Source organism: Anguilla anguilla, chromosome 9 (assembly GCF_013347855.1).
Source record: "Anguilla anguilla isolate fAngAng1 chromosome 9, fAngAng1.pri, whole genome shotgun sequence".
NCBI classification, from domain to species: domain Eukaryota; kingdom Metazoa; phylum Chordata; class Actinopteri; order Anguilliformes; family Anguillidae; genus Anguilla; species Anguilla anguilla.
The window spans coordinates 17,317,522-17,338,917 of NC_049209.1; the positions used below are offsets into that span (position 1 = coordinate 17,317,522).

At 43.2% G+C, this 21,396-nt stretch overlaps 2 protein-coding genes across 3 annotated transcripts; one reads left to right on the plus strand and one right to left on the minus strand.

The window, feature by feature from the left end:
• Positions 1–1,256: 1,256 nt before the first annotated feature.
• On the minus strand, positions 1,257–12,444 carry LOC118235299 (wiskott-Aldrich syndrome protein family member 3-like). Its single transcript, XM_035432494.1, has 9 exons — positions 12,227–12,444; positions 6,528–6,674; positions 5,839–5,973; positions 5,573–5,726; positions 5,046–5,163; positions 4,588–4,769; positions 3,649–3,882; positions 3,164–3,501; positions 1,257–2,278 (listed from the first exon to the last, which is right to left on the minus strand). The coding sequence occupies exons 2-9, from the start codon at positions 6,658–6,660 to the stop codon at positions 2,121–2,123; spliced, it is 1,452 nt and encodes a 483-aa protein (XP_035288385.1). The 5' UTR covers positions 6,661–6,674; positions 12,227–12,444; the 3' UTR covers positions 1,257–2,120.
• Positions 12,445–15,143: 2,699 nt separating this feature from the next.
• Positions 15,144–20,954, plus strand: LOC118235025 (E3 ubiquitin-protein ligase RNF6-like). Of its 2 annotated transcripts, XR_004766776.1 has the most exons (5): positions 15,144–15,310; positions 16,466–16,627; positions 16,721–16,843; positions 17,117–19,154; positions 19,656–20,954. XR_004766776.1 is itself a non-coding variant. In XM_035431974.1 (4 exons), exons 2-4 carry the CDS (start codon positions 16,486–16,488, stop codon positions 19,012–19,014), a joined length of 2,163 nt encoding a protein of 720 aa, XP_035287865.1. In that variant the 5' UTR covers positions 15,144–15,310; positions 16,466–16,485; the 3' UTR covers positions 19,015–20,954. The 2 variants fall into 2 exon arrangements, 1 of the variants encoding a protein (XP_035287865.1); XM_035431974.1 differs by having other exon boundaries at positions 17,117–20,954.
• The last annotated feature ends 442 nt before the right edge of the window (positions 20,955–21,396 follow it).

The following is a 21,396-nucleotide window of genomic DNA, read 5'->3' on the forward strand; positions in this document are numbered from 1 at the left end:
GTTGGGGAAAAAACCCCAGCATACACAGCGTGTACCCAGGACCAAGGTTGAGAACCACTGTCCTCGCCAACAATACTTTCTCTTTCCTATTTCTCCCCTTAACCTGCTTTGCTCTGACAGAGCTCTGTAGTTGATATTACCATTTGCCATCTTTGCCCTAGTTCCATTGTTCCGACCATTCTACCATGACGGCTGTATAGCCTTCCATCAGAGTTCTATCATGAAAAAATTGTGTAATTATTTTTAGATACTGTAGTCTGCAATAAAATTTAAAAAATAATAATAATAGAAAGAAAATATATTTCCATTATATTAGAGAATTATTTTATTAACTTGCATTATATGAACATTTTTAGAAAATTTTACTGTCAACAACCAGCAAGAGACATACACCCCTAGGGGCAGTTTTCATTGATTGCGTGGCTATGTTAATGGAATGGGGACATCTGAAGCCAAATGGGGAAAGAATAATGGGGATGACAAGCACTGACCTATATCAGAGGTCAGTGATGAGTGTCGAAGCACTGAGGAGTATGTCAGAGTTGCTAGGAGTGACTCACGCAATGTAGGAGAAATCTACAGACTGTGTCAGGACCTGCTGTCTTCACTAATCCAAAGCTGTGGGAAGTAATGAGACAGAAGGTTCTGAATATTAACGTGTGACTTGGAACAGTCAAGATTAATCCACAGTTCATCATTATTATGTTGCTAAGCGCAAATTTAATACCCATCAGAGTCACTCTATACTTTGTGTAGTCTTCATGTTTCCATTTTTCCATAGTATTATAGACCTTCGTGGACTTTAGTGCACAGCTAAATACATTTCTATCAAAAGAATTTTGGTCCCGTATGCTGAATTTCCTAAAGTCTCTTCTAATTGTTTAAGGTATAAATTAACTGGATGAATTTCATTCATACAGGGTTAAAAACGTAGTGTAAAACCAGCCTACTTGTTCGTCTCATATGACCATTAAACTATTCTAAAATAATTTTCAAATTTTAGAGAGCATTCAAAATAAAAGTATGTGTCTCTACTTGCATTATATGAAACCCAATTAACCCAATTTACTGTAAATTGCGTATTACAGAGGGTTTGCTTCTTTGTCACTCTCTGAATTTTTGATCATCCACTCTCTCAGTCCATCCATGTTGCCTAATTTACTATGTTCACTGGTCAAAGTGTGGGGGGAGGGGGGGTGTTATTGTTACATCTCTACATCATCCAATCGAGAACAACACAATTCTGTGACAGGGTATGTTAGTATGGTTTATTTCTTTATTCAGGGCAAGTGTTAGTTATACAAATCCATTCATACAATTGGATATTTACTTAAGTCATTCAAGCTACTTTATGCAAAAGGGCAACAACAGTACCCCACCTGGGAATTGAATCCCAGTTCCTTTACCACTACATGGACATGAATAGTAACATAAAACTATAATTAAACAAAACTAGACATGAATAACTAAATATTTCTCTCCTTAGGTATAGGTATGATGTATGATGTATGTCACAGTATGTGAAGGGATTGTCTTGGTTAATCTAGCGTTCACCCAAATCAACATCCCTATCTACAACCTCAAGGTAACTGACCCCGATTCTTATTCTGTAGCAGCCTGAATCCTATCCCTGATCTCCACTAAGGTCCCACAGCCAATCAAAAACGACATAATGGCTGGCATTTCAGCAAGCTTCTGGTCTAAAAAATATTCAAATGAAATGATTGCCCTCTACTCACCTCATTTTTAATACTACTGTCTCATAGCTAGTATTGATGTCCCTTTCTTCAAAATTTACTACTGCCAGTGTTCAACGGTATATTTATAGAATGTTTACATCTAATTTTCTATTTTCAACATGAACATGACATTTATTTTTGTGCTGGATGCATTTAACCAGGGTGATTTTACACATTTTTCAGTAGTACAACAAAATATTTACAGCCATGATTCAAGTTAAACTCCTTTCTCCCTACTCGTCACAGTGATCACTATTCGCTACTGTTTACCTGAAAATAGTTAAATGTGTGCGTGTGTCGGTCACATTGTGAAGGAAAGGTGTGTCTCAGTGTTAATGGGGCCAGTGTGTGGATATCATCCATCTATGCTAGAGAGAGGATTCAGTCGGACCACTCGTTGTAGTCAAGCTCAGAGTCGTCACCAGAATCGCTATACTCGACCGCGATTCGGCGGGACAGGATGGTGGCCACATCATTCCCCATTGGCTCGCGTTTGGCCTGCAGCTCCTGCTGTTCCTGAACTTTCTTTAGCTGTATCCCTAAAAGGAACACACAAACATGCCTTTGTTGTATCTCGCAATATATAAGGAGCCAAAATAAACTATAAAATATTTTTATAAATATACTGAATGAGACAATGAGAAAGTTACTTAAATAGCACAAAGAAGTCACTAAATTTTAAGTATAAAGGTCTGCAGACAAAGTCAGATGTTCTCAAAAAGTCCATAATGTAGTGCTTTCAAATGATTAATTCATGTTTATTTAAGATAGAAAGAACAAGTTTTAGTTTAAGATAGAAAACAAGAAAAGTATTAACACTCCAATCTAGCATGCAAACGTGTCAATAATCAGAAACCTGGTCATAATCCTTACAGGGGCAATCCGGAATTATTAGGACTAACCAAAATAGTTTTTAATATTTATCAGCTCACTTCTGTAGCTGATTGATGAGGATCTGGAGATAAACAGATTTTTACTCTTTATGAACAAAGGTGAAAATGCTTGCATTCGCTTTTTTAAGTGTCTTAAGAATAAAGTTATCACCATACCCAAAATGAGCATCAGCCACCTGACTTACAGATTTTTATTTATTAAAGTCATGAGACAATGGGTTATTGTAATTGGACAAAATATGGAGCAGTGGGTCAGGACCAATTTAGTTGAAGGTGTTCTGTGACAAATTTGGCACTGATTGCTGTAGATGCAAAAAAGATAGCTAATGTCCTGTTCTGCACGCCCCTGAAAACTGTGAGCTTAAACATTGGGCTTTTTCTGTTCTATCTAATAAACCCACTCGCATGATAGGTCTACATTCTGATTGGGCCTTTCAAACTAGGGACTGAAGTACAATGGGGAGAAAAGGTTAACCACACAATTGTGTGTTTTTGAATGAACGGGATCGTTGCTAACTCGCACATACTTACCCATGCGGATGGCAGACAGCAGGTCACTGCGCGCATCACTCACTGGCTGGCCCTCCTGCCTCTTGTCCTCGCTGGGCCGTGCAGAATTTGGGTGGGAGGCGGCAGGGGGGAGCGGCGGAGGTCCTGGGGGAGCTGGACCTCCCAGAGATCCAGGAGGTGGTGGGGGTGGGAGGGGACAGTCACCGCCCATAGCCATTGGCTCAATGTAGGGCGTGGCTGGAGTAGGGCCTCCCAGGGGTGTGGCAAAGGCGGTCTGCGCCGATGGAATGATTGGGGCGGGGGGAGGCGGCAGCGGCTTGGAGCGACCAGAGCATTCCATCATCTGAGCAGCTGACATACTGCAAGGGAAAGAATTAGGAGGGAGGATCCTGAATTACACACTATATACAGACACATTTTCACTGACACTAAGCATCCCGTTAGCCAGAATGAAATGAGTCACATTTCTGAGTTTGTCTGTGAGACATAATTCAGTGTTGCAGTACCTGTAGTCTGCTGGCGGGAGTGGCATGACACCATTCATTCCCTCAGCAGAAGGGGGCAAGGGCAGGGGCTGATTGTGACGGCTAGATGCGCCTGCCCTGTGTCCTACGGCAATGCTGTGGTACTCATGCTCCTGGACCATGGAGTGACTATCCATGTAAGAGTGAGAGGCTGAACGGGCATGGGGATTGCGTGGGAGGGTCTGAGAAAAGTTTGGGATATCTACCCCATGCGATCTGTAGAAACAGCAGACACAGAGACAGGAATAGAGGACAGAAAGACAGAAGGATAAATGGAGGGATATTACATTTTCATACATTTGTACACCGAGATCACGTTTTACTCAGAAGCTTCAGGTATAGCCATGAGCACACAAAGAAATAAACTCCTGATGCTGGACAATTTAAAAGTAACATACCAAACAAAATCCTCCTACAATCATCACTGCTGTACATCTTGCACCTCATTGGCTATAAATGCAATTCATTTCAGAGCAATTCAGAGTAAAATCTGAATTTGTGTGGCATAATATTTCTTTTATTTATTAGATTGCAGAAAAATATATATTTCATTTCTGGGTCTCAAAGGAAAACTCTGCCAATGTACAATTACATGTTAAGGACTGTGAGTAATTTTCATGTATATGTATATAGTAAATGTCTGTAATATGTTCTTATCATGCCACAGTTCACAAGTCGGGCTGTGCAGACTTGGCACAGAGGATGACACCTCATGCAACTCAACAGACAAACTTGTAGGTGCCTCATCAACTAGCAGGGTCACTGATGCAGAACGAGATGATGTCACTATGGATGAATGAAATCATCCCATCCCGGGACGATGCTGGAGATAACTGTGTGTCACTCTGCAGGGCTGCTGTTGTTTGTGTGTGTGTGTGTGTGTGGGTTTACTGGGATACAGGCTGCGGCTGTTGTAAAGACCTGTTTTCCGGAGAGAGGGACCCCTCGGATGACATCCCCCGGTGGAGGGTATGAGCGTGCCGATTGTCTGGGCGCAGCTCCTTGTCAAACGCCATCATGTTCCACTCCTGCCGGCGGTTCCGTGCCTTCCTTACCTTCCTCACCTCCCGTGGCAGTGTGCCATCCATGCTCCGCCTCTGCTCCTGAGAGAGAAAGAGCACGCAGAGACTCCTCACTTCAGCAGCTCTGGGTTTCATTTTTTACAATAAAGCGTAGCAATTTGGTATGTTTTACACCATGGAGTACCAGGCCAGTGCGTGTAGGCTGGTATGTTTCACGCTATATTTTAGGAGGCCAGTGTGTTTTATTATGAAGCTGCAATGCAGTGAGTAGAAATGTTAGAGTCTCCCATGTTAAGGAGGAAGAAAGGGGAAGAAGGTAAAGAGGAGTAAGAGGAAGGAAAGCGCAGTCCCTCATACCTTCTGTCTCCTCTTCTCCTTCCTCTTGTCCTCAGTATCCTGCAACATTTTTTCCTTCCAAAGTTGGAAGAAGTATGAAGGGTCAGTGTAAAACTCCATCCCTTCCCTTTGGTCATCCCTGTGAGTAGAGGGAAAAAATCCAGACCAAAGGTAAGTGAGGTGTTACCTGATCAAAACAGGAGACACCTCAATCAGATGGTCTGCCTTATATTCTTATTATTGAATGTTATGTCTCTTGTACTGTCAAATCTGTAACTTTCCAATTTGGTGCATTGTATGAATATTCATGAGTATTGCCAAGAACAGTATCAGCAGCCATGAATGTTCTGTCCTTGGGCACATTTCTTCATGAATATTCAGAAACTGATATATAGCATCAGAAACTCCTGCCACCAGCTGGAAACTTAGACATCAAGTTTAATACAGAAGATGGAAGTTGTGCAGTAGCTGATAACAATCTGTAACTAAACCCAAACACAGAGAACAGGAAAAGATAACTAGAAGGTCACTATGGAGACAGAATGCACCTGTAGGGTGAGAGGATGTTGAGGGGTGGTGGTTTGTCACTGACGTTGTATATCTCCTGTACTGGGTTAGGTATGGTGCTCTTGGACACAACCTGCTGGTCTTGAACAGTAGCGCTTTTAAATGCCTTCCTCATGTTTATGTCCTGCAATGAAACTGCATAACAGAGAGAACAGTAGTGCACAAATTTTCTTTGACACAAATCGATTAGCTACGTCTGCTTCACTGTGTCATCGTCATCTGTTCTGGCTCTCAACACCAGACTCACCCTCCTCCACTGTAGAGTCCAGCTGGGTGACCTTGACAGCCAGCCTGTCAATACGATCCTGCAAGGAGTTGGCCCGCAAGTGAAAGGTGTTGGCCTCATTGAAAAGTTCTCCAAAGATGTCCTCTGCGTGTTTGCCTATATGAGGGAGAGAGAAACTGTTCACCTCATGTCCTGGAAGACGAGAGCCACTCCACTACCTTGGACCGTTGAAGGATGAGGACTACTGGGCAACACCCAACCCCACCTCCCCTCACCTCACTTCACCTTACCAACAAGAATGTCTGTCCCCTGTCTCTAAAGCCTGTACCTGTTCGATCCTGAATCTGGCTTTATTAATTAATTTCACTTACTTATATATCTTTTCATGAACTCCATGATATAACATGCTATTCCCCTTTGCTTTCCTTAATATCCACTACAGGGAGTTTGGAGGTTATTTCCAATTTTCCTGATGTTTGTTTATATTATTGTTACTTTTTTATATACTCTGACTGTCTGAGAGACAATCTGATCATACATTTTTAAAAAATTAATCAACTGACATACCAGAGAGTAAGTCACTTCATTCACTGTTTCATGCAGTCTATAGTACTAAAACTCTCTCATATCTTATTGAAGGCAGCTCATCTGATAGCACGCCAGACAGGGTGAGAAGGGAACGAGGTCGGGTGGGGATAGGTGCTGCTTACTCAGACTGCTGAGCTGGCGGATGATGGCCGAGAGGTTGTTGTTGGTGACGCAGTCCAGCTCACTGCCGATCCCCTCCGGCAGCGGCCCCCTGCAGAGGTGACGCGGCTCGATGTTCCTCTTAACAAGCGGCATGCTGGTGTCCGGCTCTGTCGCACATCGAAGATCAAATTATGAGAATTTATGAATGGCTCTGAAGGGAAAGACTCTGCACTCCCAAAACGAATCACACTGATTGCCTGAAGCTCAGCTTATCCGAGACAAATAAGCTCTGGCTCATGGTTAAGCACTCTCCTCTCCAAGGCCTCTCCATAAACCTTCCAATCAGATCCGCTTTGAATCCACCATCAATCTTCCTAAGACAAGTGATGACAAGCTCTGCTTCACTGCAAACATCACTTCAGTACTTTGTCATGTAATTTAATGTAATATCAGTATATATTCCTATAAATATAATTGACAGCAACTCATGACTGAGCAGCTGGTCAAGGCCTGTGCACCCATATTCACATCAAAGAACAGGATGCCATCACATTCGTGACCACAAGCAAATATTTTTACACATATAGTTTCAAACATGCATTGCAAAAAGAGTTCACTTCCTTCTTTTTTCTAGCACCACTTATATGTGCCTGCCGCAGGAGATCAGTGATCTTCAACTTCCTGCTTCCTGTCCCACTCCCACTCCTGAGCCAAAGATAGGTGAGTCTTTGACTTTCTGTTTCCTGTCCCACTCACAGTCACTAAACTCGGGTGTTTCCTGTGATCTTCTGAGCCAAATCGCCACTTTCCTCTTCCCACAGCTTTTTACCATGTTTTATTATCAAGTTTACAAAGCATTATGGGTAATGCTTCCAAAATCAAATGAAAAAATACAATTATATGGTTAATTTATTTAATTGCAGTTTATTAAACTGATGAGCACCTAAAAACTTGGATAATAGTTCATTACTATCATGCTAGCTCGGTGCTGGAGAGAGTAACATATTAGAGGGGAATAAATATTCTTATCTTACCTCTAAAATAATGACTCAACCAAAAAGAACAAGGGAAGTACAGTACTGTGCAAATGTTAGAGAGCACCTTTTTGTTTATTGAATTTCTAGTCACTTTGGCTATTCAGTGCAATTCTTTTTCAGTGTCAGGCAGGAAGCCTATATTTATATATAGAAAATTACAGAAAAGCCTCCACCACTTGACATACATATCAAATATGTCCAGTCTTTCTTCTGTGCACCCTGCTACCACTTTACAGTAAGTCTTCCACCCTTCCAATCAACAAAGAAGATAGGAAAAAATCAAGCTCCACACTTGCTTCAGATCTGAAGAAATCCACTAGTGTAAAGGAAATCAACAAAAGAGAAGAAAGTTAGCACTAGTACACCAAAACTTGACACCTCAGATGTAGAGTAAGGTTTTGTGGACCAATGAGTCTAAATTTGAGATTTTCGGAAGTAAGAGAAGGCAGCATGTATGCTCCTGAAACAATGAAAAACTCTTGGAACCATGACTAGAACCATCAGTCAAGCATAGTGGAGGATCAGTGCAAGTTTTGGGTTGTATAACAACATCTGAAGTTGGTTATATAGCTTTGATTGAAGGCACCATGAATGCTGATAAATACAAACAAATCTTCATGTATCATAAAATACCCTCTGCACAAAGTTTAATTGGGCGCAAATTCATTCTATTGCAAGATAATGACCCCAGACACACTGCTAAGAAGATGAAGTTGCTTTTGTTCTCAGAACAATGGACTGGCCACCAGAGTCTAAATCTCAACATTACTGAATGTATTCGGGATTACGCCGATTGAGAGAAGCAGAAAATGTAACCGACTTCTAAGACTGAACTTTGGAGGTGTTCACAAGAAGTGTAAACAAATATCCCTGCAGATTACTTAGAAAAACGCAAAGCAAGTCTCCTAGAAAGAAAGGAACCTGTAAAAAAAGGCAAAGGGTGTATACACTAAATACTGAATGATTTGATACTGTACATAATTGTGGAGGTTTGTGTAATTTTGTGTTAAATGTGTTTGCTGCATTATTTTCTGACACTGAAAATAACTTGTACTTAATGGCTGTTTTCACTGGAAAGTAAATAAAATAAAGAGTGGTCTCTGACTTTTGCACAGTACTGTACAGATTGGCTGCCAGATTTAGTCTGAGGGAACTACTTAGATGACTTTTGACATAAAACGCCATCAATGGCAAAGTGGTGGTTATATTGTCTTAATCAAACAATACCTTAAAGGGATAGAATGCCATGAAGGATATTTTAAAAAATGTACACAAGTTTAAATGACCAAATCAACGAGGTGCTTTTAAAGAGTTGTTGGTAATTACAGTCACTATTACTGCCATAGAGTGTGACTGTGGGATAATGAGGTTTGGAGTCCCAGTAACAATGGCAACTACTTGGTAGTCTCCCCTCCCCCAAACCACTGACCCCCTAACCTTCTCTCAGACACCCACTGTTATGGACCTCACAAAACAAGACAGATGGGGCCAGAGTGAGTTTGACTCACAATATTGTGTGTGAATCTCAGAATCTGTGGCTGAAGCAAAGAGCAATATTACCTACATCACACAACAACATTTCACCAAACTGGACAAACATCCAAATGAAACTCGTCTGACATTTGTTGACATTTGTGAAAATGGAATCTTTTGTGAAAATAGAAAATCTCACACAGAATGTGCAAGGCCAAATAAAGCCAAAACCCATTTATATCATAAATACAAATCTTAAAGGGAATCCCGCCTGTTAATACTTGTATGGCTTAATATGTTGTAAATGCCCTCAACTATGGAAATATGTTGTAAAGACACAAAAACCAGCCCTTAATAGAAATTTTGAGCTATGGAGGTCGCCATTATTTTAGACGCATAGTGCACTTTGGGTAGTTGATGTAAAATGGTTGCACAGGAGGTTAACTCAGTTGTTTTGTCAAGTAGTTGCGGTAATTAATATTGAGAAATATCAATACAATGCCACAGAATTTGTGTGTGATGTGATACACAAGATATGTGTGAACAGGGTGGATTCAATAAACATCTCAGTGTATCAGCACGTATTATCATTTAGGGATTATGCATTTAAAGGAGGTATTATCACAGGCTTAACCACATATTGTAATGTTATTATTGATCCACATCGTATATATATAATAACGTTACGTCAATTAAATTAATGGGGATGATGACATGTTTCAGTTCCACCAAAAACGATAGTTTGGCCCATATGGTAAAGTGACTTTGAACAGCTGCTGCTAGAAAGCGCAGCTCCTTACGACAGGCAACTCTTCCATCTCTGTTGGTATAAGTGAGCAGTTGGCACACAGACACGATCTCTAGTCTTATGTCCGACTCTCGTCTCGTCTGATTTTCATTGTTTTGATTTATTTGATGAGGGCTTTCCTCCTAAGTAATGTCCCGCTCTAGCTTGAATCGATAAGGCTGAACAGAAGACATTTTCAATGCCATTCAATGGACAACAGCAATGAACCAAGACCCATTTGAGGTAACTACCAAGAGTACATTGCAACGATAATAACAATAGCGACCTACGAGTTGAAGGATATATTATATCCTATCTGTCTTTCAGTGAAAACCATATTACGGCTAATAAGTCTTAACAGGCTTTAACATCACTTTTGAAGTGATGTTAAGATCACTTCAAAATCGTGCAATGACAAAGCATAATCTTGCCCGTGGCAAATGGAGAGGAGGCAGCTGCTGTAAAGACCTGCCTGCCTGTGTGAAATATCACACCTGTCCAGTCTGCACCCCACTCCTGGCTGGGCCAGGAGGAAGACCCTCTCAGTGGATCAGCACCATGGATGGCTGCCTTGCACTGTGAACTCACCGTGCACTGTACACCTGTAGCTTATCTTACAATCAGCACAGCATCTATAAGGTGCAGCTCACCTGATTACATGCACTGTCAGAAAAAGGGGGTATGGTAGGGGCCTGTTTTCATTCTCCTAGGTACAGTTCCTTTTAATGTTCCCTCACTAGGACCAATTTGTAACTTAGAATACTAATCTAATCGGGTAAAGGGCACAATGGGCATACTTTTGAGAGTACTGCTCCAGTGACAAGGCATTATACCCCTATAGATACAATCTGTGCACATTTTTGAATTGGTGAATAAGACTGAGTGTTGCTTTGCCATCAACAGTGTGGCTACTCATTTTGTAAAAGTCCACCAGCACTGAAGCACTCCCTGTTAGAGCTGCATACTGGACCCCACAATACAGCATATCAATATCAGCGTATTGTCGTATGTTTGTCTACTGAGAGTCATGGACCTAATATTACTCTTTACTTAGACCAAAGCTATTGCCAAAGTGAACCTTGAGGCCCTACCGCTCCCAAACAAATCCATTAACAGGTTCACATCACTGATTAGTGACACTTCAGGCAGAACCTTAATTTTAACTCTTTATAATAATTTGTCAAATTGAAATTGGTGAAAACAATATGATGAACTAGCTAAACATCTAGGCTATTACTGAAAGGCAACAAGGGAAAGAGTCCATATACAGTTTTATATGGATCTGTGTGATGCTGAATTTTTTTCTGATATATAGCAGTTTAACATTTATTTCTGACACACAAAAAAAAGAAATTTTTCATTGTGCCCCTAGGGGGAAATTTTCTTAGCAAAAAAAAGAAATATTACTACACATCTAATTTGACATTAATATTGTACTCTAATGTCATACATCCCGTTTTAACGAAACATCCCTCACAGGAGACAGGTTGCACTCAAGAGAGAGAACAGAGATGCACAGAAGAAAAAAGCAGCCAAGCCCGACATCCCACTACACTTACTGGAAAATGACATCACGATAGTAAGCTGTGGTGCAGCCTACTTCCTGAGGGAAGTCAACGCGGTCCAGTTTTAACAATCACACTAAAACAGTGTGAAAAGTTAAAAGCGGGTAAAAAACGGAGCGCCTGCACTGGCTTTGTCGCGAGACCAAGGGGGTTCTATAAATAGAATGCATTATACATTTACAATTGATGGACCGATGACATCAATTCTTTACTGTTTACTGCCCTAGTCGGGTCGTTCATTCACAAAAGCAATGGGATATATGCAGTTCAGGTCAAAACTACCCAGATACAAACAAACAGTGATTTTAAGAAGAGCCACGTGATTTTAAAACATAAAATTGCTAAATAAGCTACAGCCTAAATCTTTTAAAAGGTTGACTAAATGGGCGTAAGAAATTACATTTTGCAGTAGGCTATCGCGGTAAATTAGTAAATTGGATGAGAGTTCATTAAAACATTAAGATTGCAGCCTATAGTCTCGGTGACCTGGCATTTATTAACCTAGCCTACCGTAAAGATTAGAGAAATCGAAGTCAATCCAACCGTAAAAACCATAATAAAAAGTAACACGGGACTACACGGCTAGTTAACACAAATCGGTCGACAGTAGATATTTATTGTGTTGTTAAAATAACAACACAGAAACCGTCGAAATTCTCATTACATCTCCAAATAAAAAGAGAACCGGACAAGTTGGCTAATTATAGGCTTGGGGACCGCTATCCCATAACTTGATGATTTCCAAAGCGTTTCTTGGGTGTTTATTGCACCGTATCATAAAATAAGAAGTTACATTTATAAAAATAAAATATAACTGCACGCCTTATTTCCAAAGAAAAGAAACATCGAATTCTCACCAATAGAGTCCCTTTAGGAGATTTCAACTGGAGTCTCCGGTTAAGGTTGTCATTAGGGCTGCCCCGGCCGCTTGACAGTAGCTCCAATCCGCTACAGGGCGGGATTCGGCGCCTGACAGCTCAGCTCCTCCAATCAACAATCATGAATAAAGATTTGATAAACTGATACAGTTGTGGCACCCAATCGTATTCCCAATAGAACCTGAGTGACAGGACTTGTCCCTGGATTAAACAGTCCAGCCTGACGACGGCATTTGCATGCTCCACCTTGGGCCAACAGGGGTTCCATTTCTGTGTCCAGATGGCAAGGCTGGCTTTTGTCGATGCTAGAGTAGGTCACTAAATAAAATCAAGTCTTACAGTTTAACCAAAAGGCATTTCCTAATTGCTGCAACCTGTTCGTTGTTCTTGGAAATATGAATTCATGTTTTAGAGTGACTTGAATTCCACAATTTTTTATAATACATAATAATACAAATGTAAAAACTGCATAAACTCATTTTGTTTCGTCTTCAACATCAAACTGGCTGAATGGGTTTTTTTCTAGTACTGCAGATGATTCCAGGTTGAGGTTTGAATTTTTTTTTTTTTTTTTTTTTTTAATCAATGCTAATCTGTGTCACAAGCCTTTGTAGTCAATACTTTTTATTATATTTTGAAGATAAGGGACTTTAGTCCTTGCCTTTACACCCAATAAAAGTTGCCTAAAATTCATGCAACTTTGTTGATATACAGTACTGGCACAAATCATGGAAACACTGTTCAAAGAAGAAGTTTAGTACCCTCAATTTTTTTTATCTGTGCCCTTTCTTCCTTTGTTGCTTCTCTGAGCCATTTCCATCTGTAAAAATATATTCAAAACAATCATCTTCTTGACCACAAGTGGTAATGACAATGAAATAAATGTTCAAGCTCAGAAAATTTCTAGCAGTAAGATATGTTAGACTGCTAAATAATGTACATATGAACCAATGCACATTAGAAGGCTTAATGATTATTATTGTTATTAAATTTTGATTATTTATTATTATGCTGATTATTATTTATTTATTATTTAATAACATATTAAATTTATTATGGCAAAAAGATTAATTGTTGCAAAATATTGCACCCTGTTGATAAATGCAATGTTTCCATAATTTGTGCTAGTACTGTATGTGACTTTGCTGAACAAAAGTTAATTATCGGAGACAAACACAAAGGGCCGATCAACTCTTAGAAACAACAAAAAACACTTGTAGGAAGGGCATCCAGTTTCTACAACTGCTGATCAGTAAAAATGAGTTCGATCTTGCTGCCTTCAGTGAACAGTAAATGTGTTTCCACCCATTGCTCCTTGAACAAGCCATGGTTATATCAGCATTTTTCTATTTTCCCTCCAAAACCCTGTTCCCACACATTACATATTTTCCAATGAAAAGGAGGGCAGGACCAGCTCTGTTCTGTCCAAACTTTAATCTTCCATCTACTGCCTGTGTGAAAGAATACTTTCTTGTGTTGAACTTCAGGGGCAGCAGTTTTATTTGTGGATGTGTAATTCACGGTTCATCAATACAAATGAAAATGCAGGCAAGCCAAAAATATCTTCCTTCGTACATGTACATTTCAGCAGCTGAAACTTTTATCCAGAGCCACTTATCCAGAGTCATTTACACAGATTGCATTTTTACATGCAAACCATTTTCACACGTGGGAATCCAACTAGCAACGTTTGAGTTAAAATCTCACTTCCCAAACCATCATACAACACGGTTACCCTATTTATTTATAAGCCAAGTTATGCAGAGTGATATGTATGTGTATGAAAAATTGAATTAAAATATGCTTTTGTTTTTAAAAAAATCACGTTTACATGCAAAGAATCTTCACTGTCATGTTCAGTTAAACAGGTGTAATAAATGATGTTCTTTTTGTATGTTTCCGTTTTAGTGGTAAGGGTGCCAACAGTAGTGTCCACAGCAGGTAGTATTTGGACCTAGAACTCTAGCTAAATAAACCTGCTGCAAAGTGTAACATCAATTATTATTATTATTATTTTATTATTATTATTATTATTATTATTATTATTATTATTATTATACAATTAAAGTCAAGAGGAAGCATCTATCCCAATAGTTCCTTGCGCTCATCCTGGGGATAGGTTTCTCTGCTGAGAAAACTATTCATTTTAAATCTGTTTTTCTTAACACGCAGGTGTCAAACACCAGTCCTGGAGGGCTGCAGTGTCCGCTGGTTTTCGCAGTGTTTTCAGCACTAGAGGTTCATTTAAATCACAGATTGGCTAAGGAATCCACACACCTTGTTCTCAGGTCCTTAACTGGCATCTGATTGAAAGGACACCACAAAAACCTACAGACCCTGCAGTCCCTTTGGGATTTAGTTTGACACCCCTGCCTTAACATTTGACCCTTACACAAGCTCTTCATTTAAGCTTTATAAGTTATTTCATTATTTCTGATCCAGTAAAAAAATTTAAGTGACAATTGAACCTTTTAGTTTCACTCAAACACCCTTCCAAGTGCAGATAAGAAGATCAAAGCATAAATCAAAGGAAGAGACCAACCCATTTCCAAAATAGCAGTGGCAAAATATTGGTAATAATTCAAAAGACCCAGACAGAATAGGCTGGTGTGAGAGAAATCAGAATTACACAGAAAATTTTACATTTTGAGCGTGAAGCAGAGGAGCTAAGAGTCAGACAGGAGTGGAGTGTAACACTGAGGATAGGTTATAAAATATACCAGTGTGTAGCTGAAAATATCATGGTAATCGAAGAGGGGAGACAAGACAGTAACTGTCGTTCATTAAGCGTTCGTTACTTTGTGAGAATTTGACATTTGAATTTAGGAAAAAGCATTAGCAATCAATCGCCTGTTTATTTGTTAGGACATGACAGTGACGTCACAACAAAATGGCCAGCGGAACCCCTGTAATGCACACGTCCTGTGGAACAATGTCTCATGTAATTCGTTGTAAGCCGGACCTTATTGGAAGCAGCACGAACATTCCCATTTTACACTGAAAGCAGACAACAAGGGGAAAGAGAGTGAATCCATCCGTACCATACCCCAGCTGCTCTGTCAGGTATCCGACCCATTACGAATTCTTTAAGACACCACTACACTGTGAATAATCCGGATTTAGTCTGTAGAAACCGTCCGCTCCGTTTAAGCAAGCTTGCTAGTTCACTGTCAAATCACAAGCGAGATGTCGAAAATATGGAAACATTTCCCCTGTGTAGCTTGCCAACCAGTTAAGTAGTAAGCTAGCTAACATAACGAAGCGGAATTGCGCATTTCGGATGAGGTATAGGTACATAATAACAGATGTCAAGGACGTTCTCCTTTCGTTTGAGGGTATGTCGAACGTTTGTCCAGCAATTAAGCGGTCTGTACCCTTCTGTCCGCCATAACAACATACGGGCCCGACCGTTTTGTCATGTACCTCCGTGGGTCTTTATTATTTCGATATTTCGTGTATCGATAAACACTTCAGGTATTGTGATTGGTTGAGCACTTATTCTGTAGCCTGGCTGTTTGGCGTTTCATTTTGACAACACATGGTAAGTAACGTTAACTAACTAGTTGGCTCGCTAGCTCATACAAGAATGCAAATTTAGCTCCTTTTTGTTTTTTGTTTTTTTGTTTTTGGCAAATGCAGATATGCTCTCATCAACATTGTTAGCTATAAATCGGGATATTATGGTCGGCTAACCGATGACATCCGGTTGACCATTTTCGTAAACTCGCAAGTGGCTAGCCAGACTTGGAGCAAAAGATGTATCTAAACTTACTTATTTTCTTGGAATCGTTTTGTTGATTTTCTATCGGAACTAAGAGTGTATGTGTCCTATAACTAATGTTTTAGCCAACGCTTTAAAACAATACAATAACATAGTCTTTCCTAACAAAATCCTCTTAAAGTTAACTACCGTGTTTTAGTGTGGTTGTTATAATTTATTTTATTAACTTAAATTAAACTTTGACAGTTTGTTTTAAAACTGTTTTCATGAAGTCACATAGCTGATTTGCTGTACCAGCGACACCAAAGTAATTAAACACAAATTGTTTGTTGGCTACACTCAGTGTAAGTCAACTGATCGCCTCATTTGAGTTCTGCTCAGTTTGAAGAGCTATAAAGCCCCCGTTGACATTGTAGCTGGGGTTGGTGCAAAAGAAGGGGGGAAAAGTGGAAGTGCTGTGTGTGAATCTGTGTCCCGTTTATGTTTGGTGTGGTTAGCAAGAAGAGTTTCTGTGGTGATGGACACTCCTGGTGGGAGAGATGAGCATGTGCAGCAGCAGGAGCGGCTGCAGAGGGAGGAGGCCTACTATCACTTCATAAATGGGCTGAATGAGGAGGAGTACCGTCTCATGAGGGATAGCAACCTGCTCGGAACACCTGGTGAGGACACATGCTCTGTGTGACACTCTCCTGCATGCATCCCCCCTTCCTCCTTTTTAAACATTAACAAAAAGTGCACTTCCTCTTTTTCAGGCGAAGTCACCGCAGAAGAGTTGCGTCAGCGTCTGGATGGAGCAAAGGAGCGGCTTTTGGCCCAGCCTCACCTTGAGCCCCGCCCACAGAGCAGCGAGTCACATGAAGACAATGGGGGCAGAGGTGAGGAGGGGTTATTTAGGGGACTGCAGGGTAGGAGGGTGTCTTGGGGATAAAGAATCATGCTAGTAATTGTAGGTGAGGGTACGAGGGAAATGTAGAAGTAGAAGAGGCAGGGCTGGGACTGGACTGGAGTCAAAATCAAATCAATTGGAGCTTGTGGGTGTCCTGCATAATTGTGCTGGGTTGTGTTTTGCTGTGTTCCTGCATATGTGCTGATGGAGCGACAGGGCTGGCCTGTGTGAATGGAATTGTTGGGGGCTCTGTGTCTCGCAGGGGGTGTGGAGGCGGGCAGCGAAGCGTCTAACGGGGACTCTCTCCTCGAGTGGCTCAACACATTCCGGCGCACGGGCAACGCCACGCGCAGCGGGCAGAGCGGCAACCAGACCTGGCGCGCCGTCAGCCGCACCAACCCCAACAGCGGCGAGTTCCGCTTCAGCCTGGAGATCAACATCAACCACGAGCAGCCGGAGCCGAGCGACGCCACCGACTCTCCCTCGCGCGAGCCCCCGCCGCTCGACCCCGCCCACCCCTCCCAGGGACGGAGGCCGCAGGTGCGACGCACGCGGAGCGGCTCGGCCGCCGCGGCCGCGACCGCGCCCCCGACCCCGCCCCTGATCCCCGCCGGCAGAGTGACGGGCGTGCGGAGGGGTGGGGACCCGGGTGCCCCCGCGCAGGCAGCCCCGCCCCAGGTGGCGGCGATGGGTGGGGGGAGGCGAGGTCAGGCCCAGGGGGCCGAACACGAGCGGGGTCCCGTGGAGCGGGACTGCCCCCGCGCTGCGCCGGAGGCCGGCCAATCAGGGTCGTCGGTGGCCGGGGAGCGGCGCAGCAGCAGGACTCGAGCACGGGGCCGCCGGGGCTGCAGGGGGGGGCGGGGCATGGCTTCCCGCCGCAGCCGGTCGCCGCTGCACAGACCGGCGGATAACTCCCAGCCCACTGAGCCCAGCTCCGCCCGACCCGACAGACCAAACACCCCCGAACCCGCCGAAGCCAGTGCGGCCCAGTCCATTGGGCTCAGTGCTGCTCTGACTCAGGTTCCCGGTGAGTCTGAGGGTAGCATGGATGTGGGAGATACTGTTAGCGAGCCAGGCTCCATTGCTCCCGTCCTGCCTTTACCTGGGACAGCCCAGGACACCTCCACCCCTCCTCCACCAGGGACCGACCCTGAGACTCCTGACCAGCCTCCGCCCGGGCCTGCCCCTGACACACCGGCCCCGCCCCCGCCCGGGGCGGCCTCTGAGGGGGCCGGGGCCGGGGAGGAGGCGGAGGCGCAGGCGGCGGGCCAGGGGGGGGCCGGCGTGCGGCGCCATCCCACCATCATGCTGGACCTGCAGGTGCGGCGGATCCGGCCGGGGGAGAACCGCGACCGCGACAGCATCGCCAGCCGCACGCGGTCGCGGGTGCGCACGGCCGAGAACACGGTCACCTTCGAGAGCGACAGCGGCGGCTTCCGCCGCACCATCTCGCGCTCGGAGCGCGCCGGCATCCGCACCTACGTCAGCACCATCCGCATCCCGCTGCGCCGCATCTCGGAGACGGGCCTGGGCGAGCCCAGCTCCACCGCCCTGCGCTCCATCCTGCGCCAGATCATGACCGGCTTCGGCGAGCTCAGCTCCCTCATGGAGACCGAGGCCGACGCGCAGGCCGCCCCGCCCGCCCCGGAGCCCGGCCCCGGCCCCCAGGCGCACGTCGCCCGCGGCGACGAGGACGCCGCGCCCCCGGAGCCTCCGGAGCGGCAGGCGGCGCCGGCGGCGGGGGCGGCTGGGGAGCGGCTCGCGGCGGGAGAGGACGAACGAGCCGGGGCGGGAGGGGCCCCCGGCGAGGGACGGGCCGCCAGCCGCGACACCAACAACCTGGTGGAGAACGGCACCCTGCCCATCCTCCGCCTCGCCCACTTCTTCCTCCTGAACGACGACGAGGACGAGGAGCACCAGCGGGGCCTGACCAAAGAGCAGATCGACAATCTGTCCACGCGCACCTACGGCCAGGCCAGCCTGGAGGGCGAGCTGGGCCGGGCCTGCAGCGTCTGCATCAACGAGTACGCCCAGGGCAACAAGCTGCGCCGCCTGCCCTGCGCGCACGAGTTCCACATCCACTGCATCGACCGCTGGCTCTCCGAAAACAACACCTGCCCCATCTGCCGGCAGCCCGTACTGTCCGCCCCGCAGGAGTGATCCCCATCCCGGCCTTCCTCATTCTCCGCCCGCCTGGAGTCTGATTCTTCCCGTTCTCTGTCCATTCAGACCGCCTCGTCTCGTCAGGAGGGCGTCGGCTTCCGCCATGACGACAGACTGAGCCCTGTGGGCTGGACTATGTAAATGCTGTCTCTCTGTATTTTAACTGATTAGTCAAATCCATTGTATTGGGCTGAGGGTAGAGCCAAAAAATGAATAACTGAAATATAAAAAAAGCGCTTTACACAGAGGAGTAGCAAAGCTATATTTTTTTAGACTTTCGTTTCTTTCTGCGTCCGGCTTTTTCTGTTAGAGAGGCCTCCGTGTCCGAAATCTCTCCATTTCAGTATTGCTTCAGAGTAATCGATATTAAGTCTTATAAACACAATTAGTCTCATATTATCTGAAATTAATTTTTCTGTAACAAATGGATTTTATTTAATGACTCATAGAGTCCGCACTCAAATTATATATTGTTGTGAGTGGATAGTAAATGAAAAAATGAGCAAGACTTGAAAGTGCCACATCGTAATTTGTGTGACTCTGAATCTATTTTCTAAGAACAGGAATTAAAGGGGAGATTCAGGGGAACTCTTAAAAGTGCTAAGCTACAACCCCACATTCAGTCTTTGTATTTGCAGAATGTGCCTTCAGTGTGTCTGGAGCTGAAATGGTCACCCCATCTGATTGGTTGCTATGTGTGCAATCCTCAACTGTGATTGGCTGGTTCATCTGATATCCTTTAACAAATCACAAGGTATCACAGGGGTGTACTTGCAGTGGCCAAGTATGGTTATTTTATGGTGGTAGTGGGAACTGTGTCCAGGATGTTATCAGTTGTCTGACTGGTGCTAATGAAGTGACTGGTTAAACTGCATGAAAATTGGTTTAACCAGTCATGTGGTTCGCTGCTCTGTGGGCGGGGCTCAAGGTGAGTTTGTCAGTTGAGCACAACTCAGTGTTAATTCCCCCAAATTACTCTGCATAGCCATTGCAAATGACAGCTATATGTGATTTTATTATTTACAGAGACATTTGCTTCACATGAACATTATTGTGTATTAATTGGAAGCAGCAACTATTGTCATGATACCTTTTATTAAGATGACCTCTGCAGAACAGATTCTCAAACTCAACCAGGGGGACATTCAAATACCTACTATTGTACAATTTCTTTTGGCAGTTATAAGAAGTTAAAAACATAATTTTATGAACGGGGTCTCCTCCACTGTCAGCACATAGGACTTTATTGTAATCCCACATGTAAAACAGTCGGTTAGCAAAGTGAATCATTCAAAAAAAAACTGATGCAGCAGTTCTTCGAGGATGGATCAGATTGGTTCAGATACCTTGAATAAATATAGGCTGTTTGTTCTTCATTTACATGCACATTCCCCGGCCTTTAAATGAAATACCCTTGTACATACTTAATTTTCATTAAGTGTTCAATCAACTCCTCACTTCACACATCTCTCTAATCCCCTCAATTTTTGAAGCAGCTGTGGTTGTTGAATGGCATTTACCTAGCAGAATTACAGAGTGATTTTTTTGGCAGGTCAGGCAGGCTATTAATGGATTCCCACCCGAGGAAATTGTTTCACTTTCAATGAAATTAAAGAAATTGCACTAAGTGCAGTGATCAAGCAGAAGTAAATAAAGTTCCTTGGTGACAGTGTGTGTCGTGAAGCACAAGGGTTCCCTGAAAAGGCTTCTCTGATTGGTTACCAGTGGATCATCAGAAAATTGAAAAAAAAAGAAAAAAGTTTTGCTTTAAAATGTTTTGTTTATATTAAATATAAAAGCAAAAGCAGTTTACCTAGACTCGTATGGGAGATCTTTTTAACCTAGGAATTGCTAGTTTGTGTCAAAAGAGTGTCAGGGGTGTTTAATTTGATATTTAAATCTTAACCTACAATCTAAATAAAACTGTTGAAAAATTATATTTTGATGGGACCTGAAAAAAGGTTACAGTTGTTTCAGCGGATGTCCACCATTTGGCAGTCACCTGAGTTTTTTGTGCCACACATTGATGTTGAAGTTGTAGTTTTTGGGGGTTTTGGTATTATTTTCGTTTTTGGTGTCGATTGGCCCAGACAGTTGGTGTGCGATGATGGATGTTTCAGGTATTTCAAGACATTTCTGACCACACCCTGGAATTGCAGTGGTAGGTATGGGGCGTTGGGCTTTTCTTTTTTTTCTTTTTTTGTTCAAAGCAAAAAAATGCTCTTCAGGTAACTTTCAAGCAGCTTGTATTGTGTTGTATTGTTTCCAGGCTGTACATTTTAATGAATTAATTTTATAGTATTCACAAATATAAATAAATATTAGTTTTTATATTTTGCTGCTAATTCTTTACTTGAGGTCTCAGGGTGCATGCACTGT

Bases quoted from the DNA above. Each gene is read 5' to 3' on its own strand.
- LOC118235299 (XM_035432494.1), bottom strand. From the start codon at position 6,660: ATGCCGCTTGTTAAGAGGAACATCGAGCCGCGTCACCTCTGCAGGGGG. The intron at 5,974-6,527 runs GTAAGCAGCACC...TCCCTCATATAG, and splicing joins CCGCCAGCTCAGCAGTCTGA to GCAAACACGCAGAGGACATC. The intron at 4,770-5,045 runs GTATGAGGGACT...TTTCTCTCTCAG, and splicing joins AGGAGAAGAGGAGACAGAAG to GAGCAGAGGCGGAGCATGGA.
- LOC118235025 (XM_035431974.1), top strand. From the start codon at position 16,486: ATGGACACTCCTGGTGGGAGAGATGAGCATGTGCAGCAGCAGGAGCGG. The intron at 16,628-16,720 runs GTGAGGACACAT...CCTCTTTTTCAG, and splicing joins CAACCTGCTCGGAACACCTG to GCGAAGTCACCGCAGAAGAG. The intron at 16,844-17,116 runs GTGAGGAGGGGT...TGTGTCTCGCAG, and splicing joins TGAAGACAATGGGGGCAGAG to GGGGTGTGGAGGCGGGCAGC.